The sequence below is a fragment of the Malania oleifera genome, chromosome 7 (assembly GCF_029873635.1).
Source record: "Malania oleifera isolate guangnan ecotype guangnan chromosome 7, ASM2987363v1, whole genome shotgun sequence".
Classification (NCBI taxonomy): Eukaryota; Viridiplantae; Streptophyta; class Magnoliopsida; order Santalales; family Ximeniaceae; genus Malania; species Malania oleifera.
The window spans coordinates 1,150,758-1,172,576 of NC_080423.1; the positions used below are offsets into that span (position 1 = coordinate 1,150,758).

At 35.9% G+C, this 21,819-nt stretch overlaps 2 protein-coding genes across 4 annotated transcripts in view; one reads left to right on the forward strand and one right to left on the reverse strand.

Annotated features, from left to right (window-relative positions):
• The first annotated feature begins 359 nt into the window (after positions 1–359).
• On the forward strand, positions 360–4,235 carry LOC131160255 (uncharacterized). 3 transcript variants are annotated; one of them, XM_058115705.1, is made up of 5 exons: positions 360–537; positions 1,796–2,122; positions 2,651–3,135; positions 3,223–3,454; positions 3,586–4,235. In XM_058115705.1, the coding sequence occupies exons 2-5, from the start codon at positions 1,840–1,842 to the stop codon at positions 4,056–4,058; spliced, it is 1,473 nt and encodes a 490-aa protein (XP_057971688.1). In that variant the 5' UTR covers positions 360–537; positions 1,796–1,839; the 3' UTR covers positions 4,059–4,235. The 3 variants fall into 3 exon arrangements, with proteins under 3 accessions (XP_057971688.1, XP_057971689.1, XP_057971690.1); XM_058115706.1 differs by having other exon boundaries at positions 1,846–2,122; XM_058115707.1 differs by having other exon boundaries at positions 1,850–2,122.
• A 4,325-nt stretch (positions 4,236–8,560) lies between these two features.
• The window catches only part of LOC131160024 (uncharacterized), a 31,954-nt gene continuing 18,695 nt past the window's right edge, over positions 8,561–21,819 (reverse strand). The window contains exons 8-12 of the mRNA XM_058115309.1: positions 13,809–13,922; positions 11,858–11,925; positions 11,342–11,452; positions 10,358–10,595; positions 8,561–8,809 (exon numbers count right to left, since the gene is read on the reverse strand). Coding sequence (XP_057971292.1) covers positions 8,699–8,809; positions 10,358–10,595; positions 11,342–11,452; positions 11,858–11,925; positions 13,809–13,922 — 642 coding nt within the window. The 3' untranslated portion in view covers positions 8,561–8,698. The remainder of the gene's footprint in view (positions 8,810–10,357; positions 10,596–11,341; positions 11,453–11,857; positions 11,926–13,808; positions 13,923–21,819) is intronic.

Consider the following 21,819-nt stretch of genomic DNA (forward strand, 5'->3'; position numbering starts at 1 on the left):
AAAAACATTGCAATATTTTTTAGTTTTTAAATATTTTTACAAAGCATTTAAAAACAACCAAACATTTTTTTATTGTTTCAAAATTTTTGAATAGATATTCAAAGTTAAAAATAAGGTGATATTTTTAAAGGCAAAATAAGGAAAATAGGTCAATTAATCTCAAAAATTATATTTGGTTCATGAAAATAAAATATATTAAGAATGAAATAATCATAATAAAGGAATGTAACAATTCATAAAATAAATAATTACACTATTTTTTATTAGTTTATAACATATAATAAATAAGGAATAATTATTTTTAAGTTTTTATTTTTATTTTTTAATCTTATTTTTATTTTTCCCACGCCTTATTTGATACTGCAGACGGAAACCCCAAAAGCTTAAGCCACTGTCAGACTCCAAAACCCTAATCAAGAAGGAAAATCTATTTCGTCATTCGCTCTCATCTCCATCTCCATCTCCATCTCCATCTCCGGTGGACTCAATTCTCATTCTCAGCCTCCCCCAGAACTACGACGACGGCGACGACGGCAGGTTAGTGTATGATCATCACTTCTTTCTAGCTGCCTGCGAGTTTTCACTATCTTATGATCGCCATTGTTATGCACTGCTTCATGGTCTGGGTTTTAGAGCCTTTCCCCGTCCTTCGCTTGTCAACGAAGACCGTGCCGTCTTTTTCTTCCTCAATTGCGAAAAATGCTTCTGTTTCTGCTATTTTCTGTCCCTTGGCGCTTATATAGCCATGGTGTCTTGAATTACGTTTTTATAATTTGTAACTCGGATGTTTCATAATATTTTCACGGTGATTGCTACAAAAAAAAAAGAAAAAGCGTCGCTGGTCAACGCTATAGAGAGGGACAACGGCATTTATGCTGTCAATTCAACTTGAGAAATTAGCCCACCTTTGGGATTCTTGTCCTCGCGCCTAAAGCACTCGAGAGCTCAGGCAAGATGCCCTAAAAGCAACGGTATTATTTCTGTGGACCATGTTAAGTCGGTTTGAAGTCTATCTTTGGCTTCTTTGGAACCATTTTCTAAGAATCTGATATGGTTTTGGTAATAAGTGCTTTAAGGGCATTTGTAAAGACGCTATTTTAAAAATTATTCTTGTATTTAACTAAGTGGTCTGTAGTCGCAGACCTTCAATTTGGTGATTTTCATTACATTGATTGAATAAAATTTCTTACAAAATTAATGTTAATAAGAACCTGTTAGGCCCTTGCAAGAAGGACCCAAATCTAATATATGCCACCAAAATTTTTGAACTAATTATAAATTTTTCTTATAGTACTTCAAATTTTTGGAGTTTCATACAGTTAACGTATGGGTAGTGTCTTCTTTATTTTTTGTTTTCACTTTGATAACTCTTTCACCTCACTCAAATAGTTTTCGAACTGTGGATTACGCTTATTGACTACATCCTATCCTTTTCATTAGATTATATGGGCGTTGCTCTGAATTATGAATGCTTATGTTAAATTAGAAATTAGCAAGAACGACTCAAATGGGAAAAATAATGATGTTTAGATTATTGTGCAGCTTAGATTTCAGGAAAAGCACATTCTTTGGCATACTATTTTTTTTCCCTGTGCGATATGTGAACTTTGTTGATGAATTGTTATCAGGCCTCTAACTCCACAAAAAGGGTAAAAAAAAAAAAATTAAAGTATTTTGTTTTTATTGTGTAGATTTAGTTCTTGATGGTGATTTGGTTTTTAAATCTGTTGCATTTTATTCTCTTTCTGTTTTTTTTTTTTTTTTGTGGGTTTATGTGTCTCTGTGTGTGTATCAGAGGAGGAATTGTTGGAATGATTGTTCCTTTTGTTGCCGTTTTGAATGAAGACAGTTGGGATCGACATTCCTCAGTTGTTGACATGCTTCGACACACCAAGCATGTCAATTGATCCTAGTGCACAGATGAATTTCATGGATGATGATGCTTCTTCGGGTTCCGGGGAGGATGCAAATATGGTGGATGGACACAACAAGCGTCAGTCTACAACACCATTGACTGCAGGTCGTAACAAGAGAAGTCGAAAGGCTACTGGTGATGCTATAGTGGATGCTATGCTAGAAATAGCAGCTGCTTCCAAGATGAGGGCAACCGCAATTATGAAGAGTGAGGACCGGTTTTCTATAAGCAAATGCATAAAAGTGTTAGATGATATGCAGGGCGTTGATGAACGCCTGTACTTTCTAGCTTTGGATTTATTTGAGAACCCCAATGCCAGAGAAATTTTCATCTCTGTTAAAAGTGAGAGACGATTGACATGGTTGCAGGGCAAGTGTAGGGCTTTGTCTAGTTCAGTAGTCTGAGAATCTTATTTGAATCGTATTTTTCGTGGTTCCAAAATTTTCACAAATGTCTGTAAGGTCATAGAAAAATCCTGCAGAACTATCATTTTTGTTCTTAGTAAACGTATCTGCGCTTATGTTTTAGCAATCTTATTTTCACTTATGGCTTAATGACCTCTTGTACTGCTTAATGGTTTTAGATGCTTTTGTTGGTTATGTTCTACACTTCTACATGTATTTGGAGGTTATGCTGCAATAGATTTTATTGAAATGCATTCAAGAAATATTGACTGTGTATCATCAATTGAGTGTGTTGTTGTTACACATTCTGTATTTTAATACATCTCTACAGATTCATCAGCTTGCATGGATGATTTTGACTTAGCACTGGATGAGATGGAATTAGTGGCAGCTGCAGCTGGCTACTATTATTATAATAGTGTAACTAGGCAGCCTTGTCGTAGTTTGTCACCCAAAGGATCTGGATTTATGACTGAAGTGCTGAATGGAAGTGATGATGTGTGTCGGGAAATGTTTCGGATGGATAAACACGTTTTCTACAAGCTATGTGACGCACTTAGGCAGAGAGGGATGTTGCGGGATACAGCTGGTGTTATGATAGAGGAGCAGCTGGCAATTTTCTTGAACATTGTTGGCCACAATGAGCGAAACAGAGTAATCCAAGAGCGTTTTCAGCACTCAGGTGAAACAATTAGTCGGCATTTCAATAATGTGTTGAAGGCAATCAAGTCATTATCACGTGAATTCCTGGAACTTCCACCTCTCACAACTCCTCCAGAAATCCTTGGGAATAATAGATTTTATCCATATTTCAAGGTTTGTACGGTTGTACCTAATCATCTCTTTTTTCCTTATGTAACCTGCTTTATGTTGTAGCATTTACTTACACTTGTTTCTGCTCAGGATTGTATTGGAGTCATTGATGGCATGCACATTCCCGCACATGTACCTGCCAAAGATCAATCCAGATTTCGTAATAGGAAAGGCTATCTATCACAAAATGTGTTGGCAGCTTGCACATTTGACCTTCAGTTTATATTTATTTATCCTGGTTGGGAAGGCTCAGCTGCTGATTCACGTGTATTAAATGCCGTCCTCCATGATCCAGATCAGAATTTTCCTCCAATTCTTGAAGGTTCTTTTTTCCAAATATATATATTTTCATAGTTAGGCTAACTGTTTTTATTATTACTATTATTATTTTTTTTACTGTCATGCAAAATATTTCGTTTTAAGCTCATTTCTGGAAGCTTTTTTATGTTTCAGGAAGGTACTACCTTGTTGATTCCGGTTACTCAAATGTTGAAGGATTTATTGCTCCATTTCAAGGGGTGCGATACCACCTCCATGACTATAGAGGTGCTAATCAACTACCTAGAAATGCAAGGGAACTATTTAATCATCGGCACTCATTTCTTAGAAATGCCATACTGAGGTCTTTTGATGTGTTGAAAATGCGATTTCCTATTCTAAAACTCGCCCCTCAATATGCGTTTCATATTCAGAGGGATATAGTTATAGCTGCATGTGTTTTACATAATTTTATCCGGCGGGAGGATAGAAATGATTGGTTGTTCAGTGGTGTCGAAGGGAAGACTCTGGAAGAATTTCCCGATCTTGATGATCAAGCAGATATGCAGTTGTGTTCTCCAATACAAGAACAGATTGCTTCCTCATTGAGAGACTCAATAGCCACAGCTATGTGGAATGACTTCATAAACAAGTGGGATGAGTGGTGATTGATGGTGCTACCAATCAGGGAATCAGCACAAACTGTTGTTGGAATAGATGCTGTATGAGAGTACGAGTTCTTATTCTGCTTTTGTTTTTGTTACAAAGTATTTGTGCTAAATGGAAATGACATGGCCTTCAACATGGTACAAATGAAAAAAATTCCAAGATTAAACTTGCTTTTAGTTTCTGTTCTTCAATTTTTTCATCATCTTTTATTTATTTTTATCTCCTGTTTACCAAGGAAGGGAAGTGTTAAATCTGTTTCTTTTCTTTTAGTTGGATTTGCGTTGATATTTTTATCCCCAGCAATCTTTTTTATTCATAATATTTATGCAAATTTGTGGAGCATATAAGAGGTAAGAAATACTTGTTGAGGAACTTGAGCTATTGTAGAACTCATTCACATTATGATGGAGGTAAAACCATCGAATGATTATGGTTTTCTAGAAAATGATGATGATACGTTTGTCATCCATCCTTTTGTTCTCTTTCTTTATATGTTTTTCCGATGTAGGCAAGTGCAGAAACACCTCTAAGCCACCTTATTCCATAAATTCCTAGCGCATGCACCAATGTATGTTATAGGCTGTCAAACATTTTTATCACGCATTTTTAAAAATTGAAAATAGAAAAGGACTGCCTCTCATGTTGTTAAAAAGTTTTTTTCAGAATATAAAAGAGTTTAATCGCTATTATGGTTAAATGAGGCGTATTTGTTAGTTTGAAGGCAGTGACTGCTGGTACTTAAATGTGTGCTATTTCTACAGAGCATTGGTTTTGTCCATGTTTGTGTGAAATCAATGATATAGATTTCAGATATTTCGTCTGTTTTTGTTTGAATTCTGATACACATCTTGGGACGATGGGGATATGCTATGCTGTAGGGTCTCTCTAAACAACTGTTTCTTCTAGTCAATTTTTTTTTTTTTATCTCCACATGAGTAGTGCACTAAAATTACTGTTAGTAGAAATGGCAGTAACAGAAGAAGACAAGCACAAGTGCCATTGCCATTTTTTTTTTTTTTCGGTAAGTTGTCTTGGGATGAAAAACCTTGAATTCTTCTCAATACATTTAGTAAAAGCTGCGGCCTTCTATTGTGTGGGGCAACAATTTTGTGATGTCAATCAACACGTGATGCCAATATGCCAATGTATATTGGTGTGGCAGCCTTGTGCAGCGCACTGGATGTTGCTTTATAATTTGTTCGTTAGTTGCATATCCTAAGAAAGTGTAGCTTAGTGCAATGTTATGAAGAGCTCATCTGCTACATTATTGGATTATTACTGGCAAAGTTCAGTCTGTTATGTATTCAATAAGTGGCAAAAGGTAATGAGGGTAGAATTCTGATGCAGCACAGTTTCAGATGTGCTGCTTTTAATCTGATCAGTTGTGTTTGCACTGTTATTTTATTAGATGTCTTGTAAATATACCCTTGCAAATATGTTGTTTGGTTTTTCTTTATTAATTCTTCCCTCTTTTCGTGTAGTCAAATTATTTGTCACCATACATAATGTAATACAACTTTATGTGACATGAAATGGAAATATGAAATGTTTCCATAGGGTGCTGTCTTTAGGTTCTAAACCAAGCTTTTAAGACCATGACACTCGTGCATCTTGTGGACGCACCCCCACCAGTATGGCCTGCTTTACCTTTATGCTGGTGCTAGGAGTTTCATGCAGGCTTAGACTGTGGTCAGCAGCTTTTGGGACCTCATACAAAAAAAGAGGAAGCAGAAAAGGAAGAATGGGAATTTGTTTGCATGGAGTAGGAAGTTAATGTATGTACTCTGCTGAAATGAATGCATTGTGCAGGTTGTGTGAGTGATGAATGTTGCAGCTGCGGTTGCCTTGCCCACAAATCTTGAGGCTGGTCTTCATACTATTTTGTACCATACACAGAAAGATTATGATTCCCTGTGCTCTTTGATCTACGAGATGTTCGATTTTTATGTATGAGCCTGCTTTTTATTTCTAGGTGTTGGCTTAACAAAACAAAAACATCAATCTTCAATCTTTTGATAAAATAAACTAAATATTGGTTTCTTGAATGGATACACGTCAAAGCAACAGGGGAGGAATGCATTATTTGTGACCTAGAGATTTGGTATCACTCTTCAGATCTCTGTGGTGTTGGACAGGTTTGGGTAGCGGATGTGTCTGGGGGGAGCCATTTGCAGGTTTTGTATCGGTATCCTATCTCATATTCTGGTTTATATAATGGTGTATCTATTTTGCCGCCAGTGTAAGTTTACGACGTTGACATAGTGGCTGCCAATGTACATTGTGGAGGAGCAGTTTAGTTTAGGTTAACTGATTGTCAATATATTTATTAACTTCATTTTATTTTAGTCCCAGGAAATTCAATTCTTGAGTCTGATCTCATGGGAAGGTGATGGTTAAGTGCCCTAGCATTTCGAGGGGGAACGAGTCATCTATGTGTGATTTGTTTGCCCAGTAGGTCACACTGCCAGACATGACCAGAATGTAAACGGGCCTCTGTAATTTTTGGGTAACGAATGGAAGTTCGTGTTTGAGGTATAAATTTAGTTGAGTCGTGCAGATGTGACAATTGCTCTATTAACAAGGAGTTCGCATTGACAAATAAATGTTCCAAGTATAAATTTAGTTTTAATATACAATTCAATTGTTCTACTAGTAACAAGAAGTTTGCTTTGCGTGAGATCTTGTCTCTGTACAATTATGCAATTCAATTGCTCTACTAGTAAGGAATTTCCAAGGATCTAGGATGATGGCTAATGGAAGCGCAACGCTTTAGCACTCCTCCCTTCATGAAAAAAATAGTCTATTATTTTAACAGGTTTAAGACTATTCACTCCAACTCTAATTTTCCCAAAGAGGACAACCATTGATTTTATTTAATTTTAAAAATGGAAATATAAAAATGTGTAATAATTTATAGAGAGAAAAAGTCATAAGAATTTGGCATCCGGTCCATTCTGAAAATATTCAATTTGCAATTTTTTTTTTTGTTAAAAAAAAAAATAAATCTGAGGCACAAAATGCATTACAGATGAATACAATTTTTTGCATGATCAATCATTTTATGATGATGCATTTTTATCCTCATCCATTTCGTTTATTCCAATTTCATGGTATCTATCCTCTTTAAGCTTCGATCATGACTGCTCTCGGTTAAGATCATATATTTACACATTTGGCACACAAGTTTCAGTTCTAATTTACATAAAAATTACCAATTGCTGAGACCTATTAGTAGGCACAAATCATACCAACCAAACCGTACCTGTTGCGATACGTTTAATTTTGAGGATGAAGTGAAATAAAAATATTAATGATAAGATTATGCAAAATGGAAATGTTAGTCATATAGATCCTAATTATCGTATTTTGATGATTACAAATCTTTACATATCAAGCTTTGATAGGTACAAATGGCGAAATCATGAAGATACAGGTTAAAATGCAAAGATCAAGTGGACACTCACATGGGCAAAGATCAAGCGAACACTCACATGAAAGATCTCCAGCACATCTGATGGATCAAGTGTAAAATCATATATAATGGGGAGTGTTGAGGTAGAATTGCCCTAACTCTAGTAGTACTATTTTACGCAAGCATATGAGCAAGAATTGAGCTAGTTCATAGAGTATATGGGATATCATTCAATCATCCAAAACAAAAATGAGTCATTCATAGTTTCATACTCGAGATTTTTCCAAGACAAACATGACTTTAAAGATATTATCCTATTACTCAACTTTGTTTATTATGGGACGAGTTAAAATGGTCCAAGTGTCGCTACACTTTCATACTTGGTCATGATTGGATTAAGACCATCTTTATATACTAAAAATACAAGAAAATCAAGATTTTATTTCTCACATTTTGTGCATAGTTTATTTTAATTCCATTCTATCCAAATTCACTCTAGTCATACATGCCGAACATCTAGTTAGTTAATATTAAAAATTTTGATTCCAAGTAATCATGCCTTTTTTTTTAACTCCCAAAAATATTTGGACTAACTACAAAACCTTCCCTGCCATTCCTTCAACAAGTAATTAATTAATTAATTAAGTTTTCCTGAAACAATATTCTATTTCTCAGCCTCTCAGGGAGGCTGTGTTAGCGATCATGGCCACCACTGTTCCATTAAGTCATATGCATGTGGAAAGAAAAGAGCTGAGAAGTGAGGCGTGCCAATTCCACAACAATACCAATTTATATTTTCCTACATTAAATTTTTAGTCAAAAGTGGCACAGCCAACAGTTGCCAGCCACAGCTTTAATCTGCAATTTCTAATCCACAATGAAGCACCCACCACCACCAGCGGTGTCATCAAGCCAAGGCAGCCACTGGACTGCACTGGCCTGAGCTCATCAATCTGCTTATCATTGTCAAACAAATCCAGAGTGCAGTCAACTATGCCCACCAATTCCGAGTCCTTCCATGAAGTTGGCTTCCCAGTTTGGCATTTCCCATCCAACTCAATAAATAAATAAATAAATAAAACGGGGCAATAAAATAAGTAGCAGGTTCAATTGATTCCGAAAACTCTTAACAAGGAATTTTAAACCATAAAACAAGATGAGTTAGAATCTATTACATATATCGACTAGTTATTACATACCATGGGAATATAGCTACAAAGGCATTCACTAATGTGGAGACAAGAAATGCACCCGAGCAAGCCCATATTCTTTTCCTGCTATCCAAACACCAGTCTGTGACCACTGCACATCCTCCCAATCGAGATTCTCATCCAATACCTGCCCAAAACAAAAACTATGGTTGAACAACCAGCAAGAAGGGAAACAATTTCACACACCCGACTACAATTGATCTTCAATTTTTACTTTGAAGACAGTAACAGAGGTGCTACATCCAAATGGAGCAAAGAGCAACTTCAAGGAGTACCTCACTACCTTGCATGATACTTCTCTAAAATCTAAAATACACTTCTATACTCTTGACATTTCTCTTACACTACGAGGAACATGCAAAAACAAACTGCAACATCAATTTTACTTATTATTGAAGGGTGCAATTGTATATAAGAAAATGACCCAAACTTACACAAGCCTATGTAAAAATTAATAATGGCAGTAACAAGCTATAAATGGTGGTTCCAACAACAGAAGGGTGGATAACTCAACAAAATTTGAGATGTTTGAAACTGATAATTTACCTTCGATATCCCTCTTAAAAAAAAAGGTATAACGAGTATCCTTGGAGGTTCATGGGCCTACGTATCAAGCAATTCCAAAATCACATATCATACGGGCCAAAAACCTATTGGTTTGGTCAGTTCCAAGGAGGTGGCTAATATTTACCTAGTCTATTGATGATCTTCAAAGAAAGATGCTATTTGACTTTCTCTTGAAAAAAATAATAAAAATTACTATTTAAAAAAAAATGTCGACATGAAATCAAACTAAAAGTTATCAAAGACATTTGGACGATTTAAGTATTTTTAATCTATTGCAATGGTAGAATAGAGAATTCTCACTTCAAACCATAATATTTCTTTTTTTTAAGTTTTCTAGTTCAAAAAATAAAAAATCAGTCTCTTCAAAATCAAAATCAAAATCAAAACAATTTTATTTGTTTCTTATTTCTGAATTTCCCATTTTTTAGCTCTAATCCTTCAGCCAAGTTTCAATCTGCCACTAAGAAATTTAAATTTTTCAATCTGCCTCCTAAACTTTCTAATTTATTTCAGTGTCACCCTCCACTGTCTTTAATAGCACATATAAACGCAATTTTTTCATCAATTTGCAAGACAAATCTACTTCTTTTGTCTTGTAAATATAGTTTGTAATATTTAGTTACAAAAAAGTTTCTCATTAATTGAAGGCAATGTTGCCGTATTGCAATGTTTTACGTAATAGGTATTAATAGTGCAGGGGGCATTGAAACAAATTAAAACGCTTATTCGCTTAAAGGGCACATTGAAACAAATTAGAAGGTTTGGGGGCAATGAAGCAATTGAAAGCCTAGGAAGCAGCTTGAAACTTAAAAAATTTGTATTCTGCTCATAAATGAAATACTACTCTTTCTCAATGAAGTGACAAGTATGCTATACCAAGAATATATGGCAACAGGGAAGCGCCAGTAAAAGGAGAAGAACCCTAGCAGCTCAACCCCACAAAGATCAAGCTTGATCACAATTGGCAAAACTATAACCAAGCTTGAACTTGTTCTGACCAGCTAAGCCTGAAAACCAGATGCGATTTTGCTTTGCTTCACTCACCTGATCTCTATCTCAACATTCTAAAAATTCAGGGAAGCACTTGGAATCAGTAGATTTAAAATACCTCCAAATGTTCTAGGGAAAGTGGTATCCCAATGGAGCGCATTACTTTTTGCGGAAGGGGCTTCTTACAACGAGACCATCGAAATACATCAATCACAATGTTATCACCATCCATAAGATTTCTTTCACCATTTGAGGAGTGCAAGTTGTGATTGTGAGACTTATCTGTCTCCACATCATGCACCTGAGATGCATTTGCAGCCTTGACCACCTTCTCTCCAGTATAACAGAGTTCATACCTTTCAAGACATCAACCCAAAATTAGAAGGTACATGAATGAAAAATATACGCTAACAAATGGAAAAATAAACAAGGCCTATATATGGCTTTGTATCATTTCCTTTCTCCTCTCATTTTACAATAACCAAATGGAGGGTAATATTATCTATCAATGCAAATGGTGGAGGCTAAAGGTTTGCAAGGCTACTGCCGACAAAAGTCAGAATCTCATGTTAAAAAAATTAGTAAGAAAATTATGAGGGCATGCAAGAATTACTACAGGCAGGTATAAGACATTATTAAAGACACAAAATCCTATAATCATAATGTCCTTTCACTCATTTTGCATGCTCCATGTCAAAATGTCATTTGCAAGCACCAGCTACATATATGCTTAAACTACATAATTCCATTTTTTCAAAACCATATATTAAATTGACAGCAGAATAGAATTATCTGCTCGCACTTCCTCAACTTAAATAATTTGAATCTTCCAGAAGTGAGCCTTTGACTTTACCTAAAAACATGCAATAGATTTTTAATGGGTTTCTAATATAAATTTCATCCATTTGTACGAGTATACATTTTTATATTTAATTATAAACAGCGACATAAACATTAAAAATATAGTTATAAACCATGAAAAAAGTTCATCCCTTGGGGAATTATAAATACTGAAGTACTATTCTATATTACATAAGACAACCTAGTGGCCTAACAGGCATAAATCATTTAGGGTTCACAATTGTGGCTAGAAGGCAAGTACCTGCGTGAATGTGTTTCTAAGTATAGAACTTCTCCCTTCTTCAAACGAGCAGATGTATAAAGAGGCTTCTTTAAACCCTTGTCAGCAACAATGCTTATACTGTACTTGATCCTGGAAAAAATCATGACATGTCAGGTTGCTCCATTCATTTAAGAAAAATTCAAATAAAAATTTATTACCAAAAAAAAAAAAAAAGATAAACTGGAGGTATTAGGATTTGGCGTTCTTCATACTTCATAATGACTAGAGTCAAATACAATAACAACCACCCCCACCAAGCGTGTCCCAGCAGGCAGATAAGATACCAAAGCCCAAATCAAAATTTTAATTCATGAGCATTACTAGTGCTTAGAAATTACACCAACAGAAATGTAACAAGAAAACTATACATAAGGGATCACTTCTAACACATTTGCTGACAATTCAAATTGAATTGTCCATACAGGTGGTCAAGCAAATTAGGTTTGTTGCACAACACATTAAGGTTGAAGTATACACAGAAAACTTGTAGTATACCAAGGCTCATTGCATAAGTTGTATTGTATTGTAACTTCACGCACAAATCTTTGTTGCCGTAATGCATTCTGCAGAGTGAAAACAATCAAGTTAACTTCCATTTGATGTCTGATAAGCTATTATTAAATACAAACTCTCTCTTTCAAATAGAAAATTTCAGCAGCCATAAAACAGAAGGATAGCTGAAAGGAAGCAAAGCAAATGAAGGAACTGGGATATGAGCTTCAATAACTCCAGTAGAGAACTCAATTACGTAGTTTAGTAGAGAACTCAATTATGTAGTTTATTGAGAAAAAAGTCCTAAGAAAACAGATGCAAAAGCTTCCACAATAGAGTTTCACAATGTGCAGCAGAAACCTCTACAATTCCAGCCTTCTCCCTTGAAAGGCTTAATTTTAGACGCTGCATTCACTTAGTCACATCCTAGTCATTTAAGTACTCAAAAAGACTAGAACAAAATAACTTAGTAGAAGTCAAAGCCCTTAAAAACAGTAACATGAAAAATAGGATGAATAATACATTCCACAGTAATAAAAACAGTAACATGAAAATTAAATATTGCTATAGCAAGAACAGTACATCTTGCGCCTACTTGCACTTCATTTTAGACTTGGATGCTCTAGCATCACAATGTATTGTACACGTCACCACACATACGAATATTGTCCTGTCAATTAAACCACAATCTTCTATTTGACATTCCATTTCCACTTGCGCTGATCTTCTCTTAACTTTCATTGTTTGCTTCCCCTTTCCAAAAATTCTGCATTGTTCCAATTCATCTGAAAAGTTGCTTCTTAGGTTTGAACTTTTAGAAGCAAATCTTATGTAAGTGGAAAAAAAAAAAACTCTCAAAATATTGCCCTATCTTCCTATTTAGTTAGTTATGCCAAGAACTTACAAGATCTTTCAGCCATCTAGATGGTTGGCAATATAAGGTGACAAATAGTGTTACTTTAAAAAAAAAAAAAAAAGTTATATTTTAACTTATTACTTTTTTGAGACTTTTTTTTTCATTGAAGTGGTGTTTGAAACATTTCTAAAGAAGCATGTTTTTTAATAACTACTTTCTCACTATTAAGAAGAGGAGCTTAGGCGCAACGGTAAGGTTGTCGCTGTGCGACTTGGAGGTCACGGGTTCAAGGTGTGGAAACAGCCTCTTGCAAAAATGCAAGGTAAGGCTGCGTATTATAGACCCATTGTGGTCTGCCCCTTCCCCAGACCCCGCATATGATGGAGCTTTGTGCACCGGACTGCCCTTTTTTTCACTCTCTCACTATTAACTTATTTTGAGGAGACCAAGCTTCTACTTGTAAGTGGAAGAAAACACTAGGATCATATTTTTTTCCCCTCAACACTACATGAGTGTTTTCTTTCTGCCAGCCTCTCGACTCTCCTGTCAAAAGCCCTGGCAACACCATCCCTACAAAGTTTTCAGTCATTAATCAATTTAATAGGTGAGGATTCAACAATTCTTTTTCCTTTATCGTAATCGATGTTTGTTGTCTGTGAAAGAATATTTAGTTCAATATGCCATGGTTGGCAGATTGTATATGGTACTGATTGCCTGTCATTTATCACAAAGACACTAGATAGTTTGTCGAATGCAAATCTCAGAATTTTGTAGGCATTAGCATTCATGCTGAACCCATGTAATGTTTCATGTGAAATTTGTCTCTGTATCAACCTGTATAATCTCTACCCAATTTTTTCAGTTTCATAAAAAATTTTAAAAATCTTGATTTACCATGGAATCTCGTGTTATAAATGAAACAAGAAAATCTCCTGTGTCAAATATTGGCAATTTTACGAAGACAAGATGAATTTGAATCTGTGACTATCATAAACAACAAATTGTAACATAAACACAGATAAAATGAAGAAGAGAAAAATAAATAATTCTTTAGATCCAACAAATGAGTTGAACAAAAAAGAGAATGAAAAATAATACCGAAGCAGCAGCCCTTGTAGTCATTGTCCGCTCAACAGATACTGGTGCAAGAGTAGGCTCCACTGTTGAGGTATGTGTTAGGCAAGGTTCGAGATCAATGGTCCCACCCCCTTTCTAGAGTAAAAAAGGTAAAGTAGAAAATGATGCATCAAATAATGTCATATATAAGAATAGGACAGTTTTCTTAAATGGACACTAAAGCACAAACTACCATCCCAGATGCAAATAAACAAAGCTATCCATGAGCAGCTTGGACTCAGCTTTTTCATGCAGTTCGTGCAAACTAATCGCCTATCAAAGAAGCCAGTCACAAACATTAATCTAAAACACGCTAAGTTCCCTACCAGGCCTAAGAAACCTCAATGAGAGCCTTGTGATTTGTGAACATATAGCAAGTTGATTGAACATTGGCAGATCTAATGCTGCAAATTTCTGCCTCACTAGCACAGATCACAAATCTATGCTATCAAGGGTATTATAATTTATACAAATCTATAAATTAAGAATCTTAACAGCTGATAATTTTTAAGTATTAGTTAAAAAAAAATAGCTGAAGACTAAACACAAACATGTGCGCACTCGTATGAATAAACATAACAAATTATAATAAATGCACAAAGAATATTAAATAAAGTCACTGTAATCTTAATGCAAAGCATTCCAAAAATTTTCAATACTCTTTTCAAAAATACCAATTATCTATCAATTTTTAAAATTTTAAAAGTTAAATTTTTATTTGAGATTTAGCATTTTCAAACTATTTACATAGAGTTATAGTTTTAAATCCTTTTGCAAACAAAAAAGCTTTAATGTGGAATATGATAATAATTAGGCAATATGTGTTTCATTTGTAATTTGTTGTCACTATGAAGTCTAGGGATGTTTGAAACCAAAACTGAAAAAAGGACCAGACCTGCTTAACTATAAACCAAGGACTATCCCACTCACTTGTAAGTGGCTTTATTTATTTTTGTTTTTAGATGACAAAATTCCAGATTAACTAAACAGGTACAAAATATGGGGGATAAGACATCCTCGGAAAATCAAAGAAATTACAATAATGTTGCCTTCTAATTCCTTTGATGATCGGACAGTGATATTGCCCCAAAGATCCCAAAAGAGTGTGCCTAGAACAAAGCAAGAAAATTAACTCTATTCCCAAAAAAAAAAAAAAATGAAGAAGAAGAAGAAGGTCATCTGATCCTCGAAAATTATCACATTCCTCTCAAGCCAAAGAGTCCAGGAAATGGCAAACACTGCACAGATCCACAAAGCCTTTTGTCTTCTACTCTTCAAAAACCCCAAAATTTCATTAGCAAGAAATCATACCCATTTTTTGCAGAGCACCCATGCTTCACCAAAGTATTGAAAAAAAAAAAAGAAGAGAGAGAGAGAGAGAGCATTCCAAAGATGCCTCTCCACCTGACAGTACAAGGAAAAGTGCATTTAGTCTCATTTGACTCATGGCACAAGGCTGAGAGCGCCTTATAAGGTCGTCCTCTCTGTAACAAGTCATTTGTATCCCTAGTCCAGATGAAAGCCTGAATCTCAAAGAAAAATTTCCCTTACAAATGGCTTGATTCAAAGGAAGGAGAGCAAGGAGTGGTAGGTTTCAGAAGATGAGAGACATAGAAGATAACGATCCTGAAGAATCCCCTGGCCAAATCCAAGCATCATCCCTCATATTAGGAACAAAAGAGTGAAAAAAAACTCAGTATAAAATTAAGCTCATCAACACCTCTTTCATTAAGACTATTAAAGAAATGGAAGTCCCAAGAAAGCAAGCCCCACTTCAAAGAGAAAAATTGAAATTGGGCATTATGAACAGTAAATAATCTAAAAAATCATGTCACCAATAGCTCCAACAGAACCTTGCTCAAACATCACCCAAAAATCAAATTCTATTACCATTACTGACTTTAACATGAATAAGAGGAAAGAACAAACAAGCAACCTGTGAAACAAACTTCCAGGGACTCGTATGAGCAACATCGCCACATCCTTTAGCATTCCACAGTACCCACCCATTCCAATGAGTTTCGTACTTCTAACAACCTAGTGCCTTTGGGAATTAACCTCTAGGGGAACCTTCATAACCTTTTCCAATAAAAGAGATTTTTAGATACCACATTACCAAGCACACTTACCAACTAACAAGATGATCCCTCCTATTTCCCCCACTATTGGGCCAAAAGAAAATCTCACATATTTCTCTTCAAAGTCCCTAGCACACTCATGGGAAGTCTAAACAAGGATAAAAATAATAAATAAGAATGTTAAAATAGAAGTGTTTAGCACCCTTCCTACCTTCTAATCTCCTCCCCACACCCTCAACCACTAGATCCCAAAAGGCTGCAAACATAGGATTACCCCCTAAAGGAAGACCCGTATACAATTGCCAAAGAATCATAGCCAGCGAGAGTCCTGAAACCCTTAAAGTAACCATTGCCCAAGTTAATGCTAGCCACTTCACTTTTGGACAAATTAATTTTTTTAACTCCCCATCTCCCTTGACATGGGAGGAGTTAAATGGGGGCTAACCCCCATTTCGCTTTGAGAATGTGTGTTTAAAGTATGATGGTCTCAGCGAATCAGAGAAAACTTGGTGGTCTTCTATTCTAGTCATGGAGAAGGCTAGTTTTGTGCTTGTCTTAAAGCTGAAAGGAATAAAAGAAAAGCTTAAGATTTGGCACAGAAACACCTTTGGGAATGTCCAAGCGAAGAAGATTGCTATCCTTAATAGCATCAAAGAGATTGATGAGCAAGAATTAATCCAGGGTCTTAATGATGAACAAACAGCCAAATGAGCTATGCTTAAGGAGGAATTGTACGAGGTTTTCAATCATAAAGAGGGCAGAAATCTAGAGCTCTATGGCTCAAAGAGGGGGACCGTAATACAAAACTCTTTCATCGGACAACAAATGCTCACTATAGAAGTAACACCCTTTCTAACATTGAAATCGGGTAAGTAACCTTAAAGTGGGAAGAGGACTATAGAAAAGGTATTTGTGATTTTTATAAGGACCTTTACAACGAATCAAAGTCTTGGAGAACTACAATGGATGGCATCAATTTCAGATCCCTTAGTTCTTCCATTGCAGGGGGTCTTGAGAGACCTTATGAAGAACACAAGTACCCCAAGCTTTTAAAAATTGCAATGGGGATAAAGCACTTGGGGCTGGATGGTTTCTCCTTGGCTTTCTTTCAGGCTAACTGGAGCCTCCTCAAACATGACTTGTTGAACAGGTTTACGTCCATAGATCAGGAAAATTTGTCAGTTGCATAAATAACGCCTTTGTAGCTAGAAAGTCAGGGCTACTAACATCAAAGATTTCCGCCCCATTAGCTTGACAGAAGCATTTATAAAATCACTGCCAAAGTACTTGTTGAAAGGTTCAAAAAAGCAATACCAGAATTCATTGGTCAGTATCAACATGCTTTTGTGACTGGAAGACAAATTATAGATGTTGCCCTTATTGCTAATGAAGTGGTAATTGCCTGTATGAAGGAGGGAAAAAGAGGAATAGTGTGCATGGTGAAAGCATTCGATCATGCCAACTGGAATTTCCTTCTTTATCTCCTCAAGAAAATGGGCTTTGGTGAGGGTGTAGTTGGATTGCTCAATGTATCAAAACCCCAGGCTTCTGAGTGCTCATTAATGGCTGCCCTTTTGATTTCTTTTGCTCCTCAAGAGGATTGAGACAAGGAGATCCCTTGTCCCATTTTTTGTTTATTTTGGTCATGGAGGTGCTTAGCCTTATGCTGATGAAAGCTACTGAAGGAAGGATCTTTAGAAATCTCAAGGTGGGCTGAAATGGAAGGATTACAGAAGTTTCTCATCTTCTTTTTGCAAATGATACTATTAATTTTTATGAAGATGACTGCCTCCACATCCTCAACCTCCGATGCACTTTGTTAGGGTTGATGCCTAAAAGTGAACCTTGGCAAAAGTGAGCTCATTTCAATCGGGAAAAACACAGCAGAGACTTTCTTGCTGGTCTCTTGGGCTGCAAGATGGGAGCCTTTCCCTTTAATTACCTCAGTCTCGGGGCCAAATTCAAAGATAAAGGAGTTTGGGACCTTATTACTGATAAATTTGAAAGGAGATTGGCAGGATGGAAAAGAAAATTCTTATCAAGAAAAGGTAGACTCACTCTTATCAAAAGCATTTTGACAAATATTCCAATTTACTTCATGTCTCTACTTCCTTTATCAGCCTCAGTCACTAGAGGGAATTCAGAGAAGATTTCTTAGGGGAAGCTTAAGTGAGGAGTTTAAATACCACCTTGTTAGATGGGGAGTGGTCAAACAACACATTTGTTCAAGAGGTCTAGGGTTGAAATCCCTTCTCACTTTCAATAAAGCCCTACTCGAGAAGTGGTTATGGAGGTTCATGAAGGAGAAAACCCACCTTTGGTGGAATATTATTGTTTCTAAATATGGGCTAGAGCACCATGATTGGACAAAACAAAATGGAAGAGCTCCCTATGGAGTTGGTGTTTGGAAATTCATCAGGAAAGTATGGGATGATTTTTTTCAATTTGTGACATTTCAAGTGGGGAATGAGGCCAATGTTTACTTTTGGCATGATGTGTGGCTCAAGAACTGTAATTTTAGAGCTGCATTTCCTTCTATCCAAAACTCGGATAGACAAAAAAATGTGCTTATCGATCATCATCCCCAAGTCACTGATCAAGGAATTTTCTAGGGCATTCCTTTTACAAGGAACATGGCAGATTGAGAACTTCACACACACACTCTGAATTCTATAAATTTCTATACAATTTCCATCACCAAAACATCCCCAACGAGCCAAATTGGGCTTTGGACTAAAATGGTGTTTTCTCTGTTAAATTTTTTTACAAGAAGCTCTCACTGCTAGGAACAAATTGCAATAACTCCCCTTGGACTCACATTTGGAGGACAGCAGCCCCTTTAAGGTTGAATTTTTTTGCTTGGGATTCCGTACATGTAAATATTTTAACCCTCAACAATCTGCAGAAAATAGGGCTTACAGTCACGAATAGGTGTTTTCTCTGTATGGCTGACACAGAATCAGTCAACCACATCCTTCTCCACTGCCCCTAGACAAGGAACATGTGGACTTTGGCTCTATCCTTGAATGGACAGCAGTGGGTTATGGCAAATTCAGGTGGATGGGAGATTAAGGCTTGGAAAGGCATCGGAACCACAAAGGAGAAGAATATGGCTTTGAACCTCATCCCTCTCGCCATCTTTTGGTGAGCTCAGAAAGAAAGAAATAAGAGAGCCTTAAAAGATTCATCTACTTCACTTCAGACCTACAAAGACCCATGGATTACTCCCATCTCCAGCTGGCTTAGTGGGAACATTGTTGAAGATCATTTTGTAGTCCTTGATGTTTGCAACACTCTACAGGGTGGTTGATATTTTGTACCACGGGTAGGCATCCCCTTGATGCCTTAAAATAATAATATATTTTCTTTTAGCTGATAAAAAAGGAAAAAGAAAAAGAAATTTCCCAGCACTATTCTCCAGGAAGAAAATGGTATAATATCCACAAAATGAAAATGAGACACTTCACCTCCTTCCTCCGAATCGATAAACCCCTGATGACCCTTAAACCATGTGCATGTGAAATCAACCTACTCAACCCCTCAACCATTAGAGCAAATAAAAAGAGAGACAAGGGATTCCCTTGCCTTAAGCCCCACAAAAGCATAAACCAATACCTCAGCTGTCCATTCACAATCACCAACAATGGAACAAGGCACCCTTTATCCAATTACTCCATACTGCCTCAAAATCTTTCTTACAAATCAAATTATCTAGAAAGCCTCAATGCACCACGACATACTCATTTTCAAAATCCAGTATAAAAACTACACCCTTCTAACAATTCCCTCTCACATCCCAGACCACCTTACTTGCCACCACAACTGCATATAAAATTTGCACATCATAAAGGAAGCCTGAACCATTGTAACAGCATCCCCCAAAACATCCCCAAGGCTCATGGACAATACCTTAGCTAAAACTGGTCACCAAGTCCTTCATCCTCCTCATCCTCTTTCTTAGGAATAAGAGCAATGAAAGTAGAGTTTACATTATTTCGCACCACACTACAGTTATGAAACTCCCCAAAAAGCATCATATATTCTTGCAATGCCTCCTAACTACCCTGAAAAATCATAAAACCATTAAGACCCAGAGCATTAGCTCTATCCATTTCGAACACTGCCCTCTTTCACTTCCTCTTTTTTTCTTTTTCTTTTTTCTTTGGATAGAAAAAACAGGAGAAAAAGATGCCCAAAAAAAAAAAAAGAACAAAAACAAGAAGTCCTTTTACCAAAAAATAAAAAATAAAAAACAAAATTATATCACCTTAATAAAGCACTCCAATATCTGGTGATATCTTGAAAGCTAGCACTATAAGCGCAAAGAGAATCCAACTATCGAGTTCTGTCCAAATGGATCCCACTGAAAAGTTCTTCCCCAAAAAAATTCTAGAATTTCTTTCCCCACGACACAGCACAAAGAGCACATCTTCACAATCTTTTAGGATCCTCCTCTTTTCCAATCAGCAAAAGAAATAAGCAACAGATCTTCCACTGATTTTGGGCACCAAGCACCAAAGAAAACTCCACAAATTCCAAACAAAATAACAAAGAATAAACAAGTGAACACATCCTCTGAACTGTTTCCACACATAAGACACATATCTAGCAACAGAGCTTCCTCTATCTCAAAAGGCTGCTCTAACCAAGTAGCAAGATCCACCCCTGTGGGGATCTAATCAAGAACCTACATTACCAACCTATTTTTAGCAATCATCTATGTATAACTTCTTACAGAAATTCCTTATCTCATCCCAATCTGTCCATATCCCTCACTAATTTCCCTGAATCTACCTTCAACTCCTTACTACGACTTTTCCTCCTCATATTTTAGCCACCCTGTGAAACAAACCAAAATTACAATATCCCTCTTTCGCCCAGTTTATCCTTGTTTTTTTACGCCAACTCTCTTCTCTCAGCAAAAAGCACCTCCAGCTCATCAAAAAGACATTCTCCTAGCTCTAAAACCTATCCAACCTGACAATCACAGAAAAAAATATTATTTTTTTGTTCTTTGATATTCCCGTAGCTATAGTCTTAAGAACTTTCAGTAAAGGTCAAGGCACGGTCTTAAATTTCCATGAAATTGTCAAAACTTTCATTGAAACTTCCTCTTTCCACCACCCTAGAATTGAAAATGGCAGTCCATTTCTGTCTTGCAAGATTTCCATTGAAATCTCCCAAAGTCATCTGAAATTTACAGAAATCTCAAAATTTCAGCAAAATTTTAACTATAAAATAAAATTTCCTCGAATTTAAAATTTGAGACTTGAAACCCAAACAGAAATTTCTCTCTTAATTAATCATATATTTTGACTTTCGAAACTAAAGATTCTTGCATGAAGGATATGAATGATAACTTTCATACTTTCAAAATTGTATGGAAAATTAAAGTTATATACTAGCTACAACATTTGATTTGGTAAATTGTATTTAAATTATTTTAACTATTTTATAGATTTCATTTACTTTAATTTAATATCTTTAATAAAATTACAATATTACATTACTGCACCTTATACACCACATACATGTCATTGATCTATTTTATTAATAGTATTCTAGTTCTAAATCTTGCATTATTATGTTTATTGACAATTTCTAGAGTTTGATAAAAGAATTCCACACTGGTAATTTCCATCATTTTTTAAAATCGACATCGATATTGAAACTTCCATCAAAATTTCCATATTTCTGTAGCCTTGAAATTTTAGCTGAAATTGAAATTTAAGACTTTGGGTCCAGGTGCAGGTTCAGTCTTGATTCTGCCATTAAAGAAAAGCTAGCTTAAAGAAACTGGAACCAGATTTTGACACCCTAAAGAGCATCTTCTGCTTCCTATTGATTTTTCTTCTAAACAACGTTACGAGTTATAAGTTCTTATTTTTTTGCTCTACACATTATTGGTTTTCTTT

Excerpts from the sequence above, each read along its gene's own strand:
- LOC131160255 (XM_058115705.1), top strand. The coding sequence starts at position 1,840 with ATGAAGACAGTTGGGATCGACATTCCTCAGTTGTTGACATGCTTCGAC. Across the intron at positions 3,136-3,222 it reads GATTTTATCCATATTTCAAG|GATTGTATTGGAGTCATTGA; the intron begins GTTTGTACGGTT and ends GTTTCTGCTCAG. Across the intron at positions 3,455-3,585 it reads TTTTCCTCCAATTCTTGAAG|GAAGGTACTACCTTGTTGAT; the intron begins GTTCTTTTTTCC and ends TTTATGTTTCAG.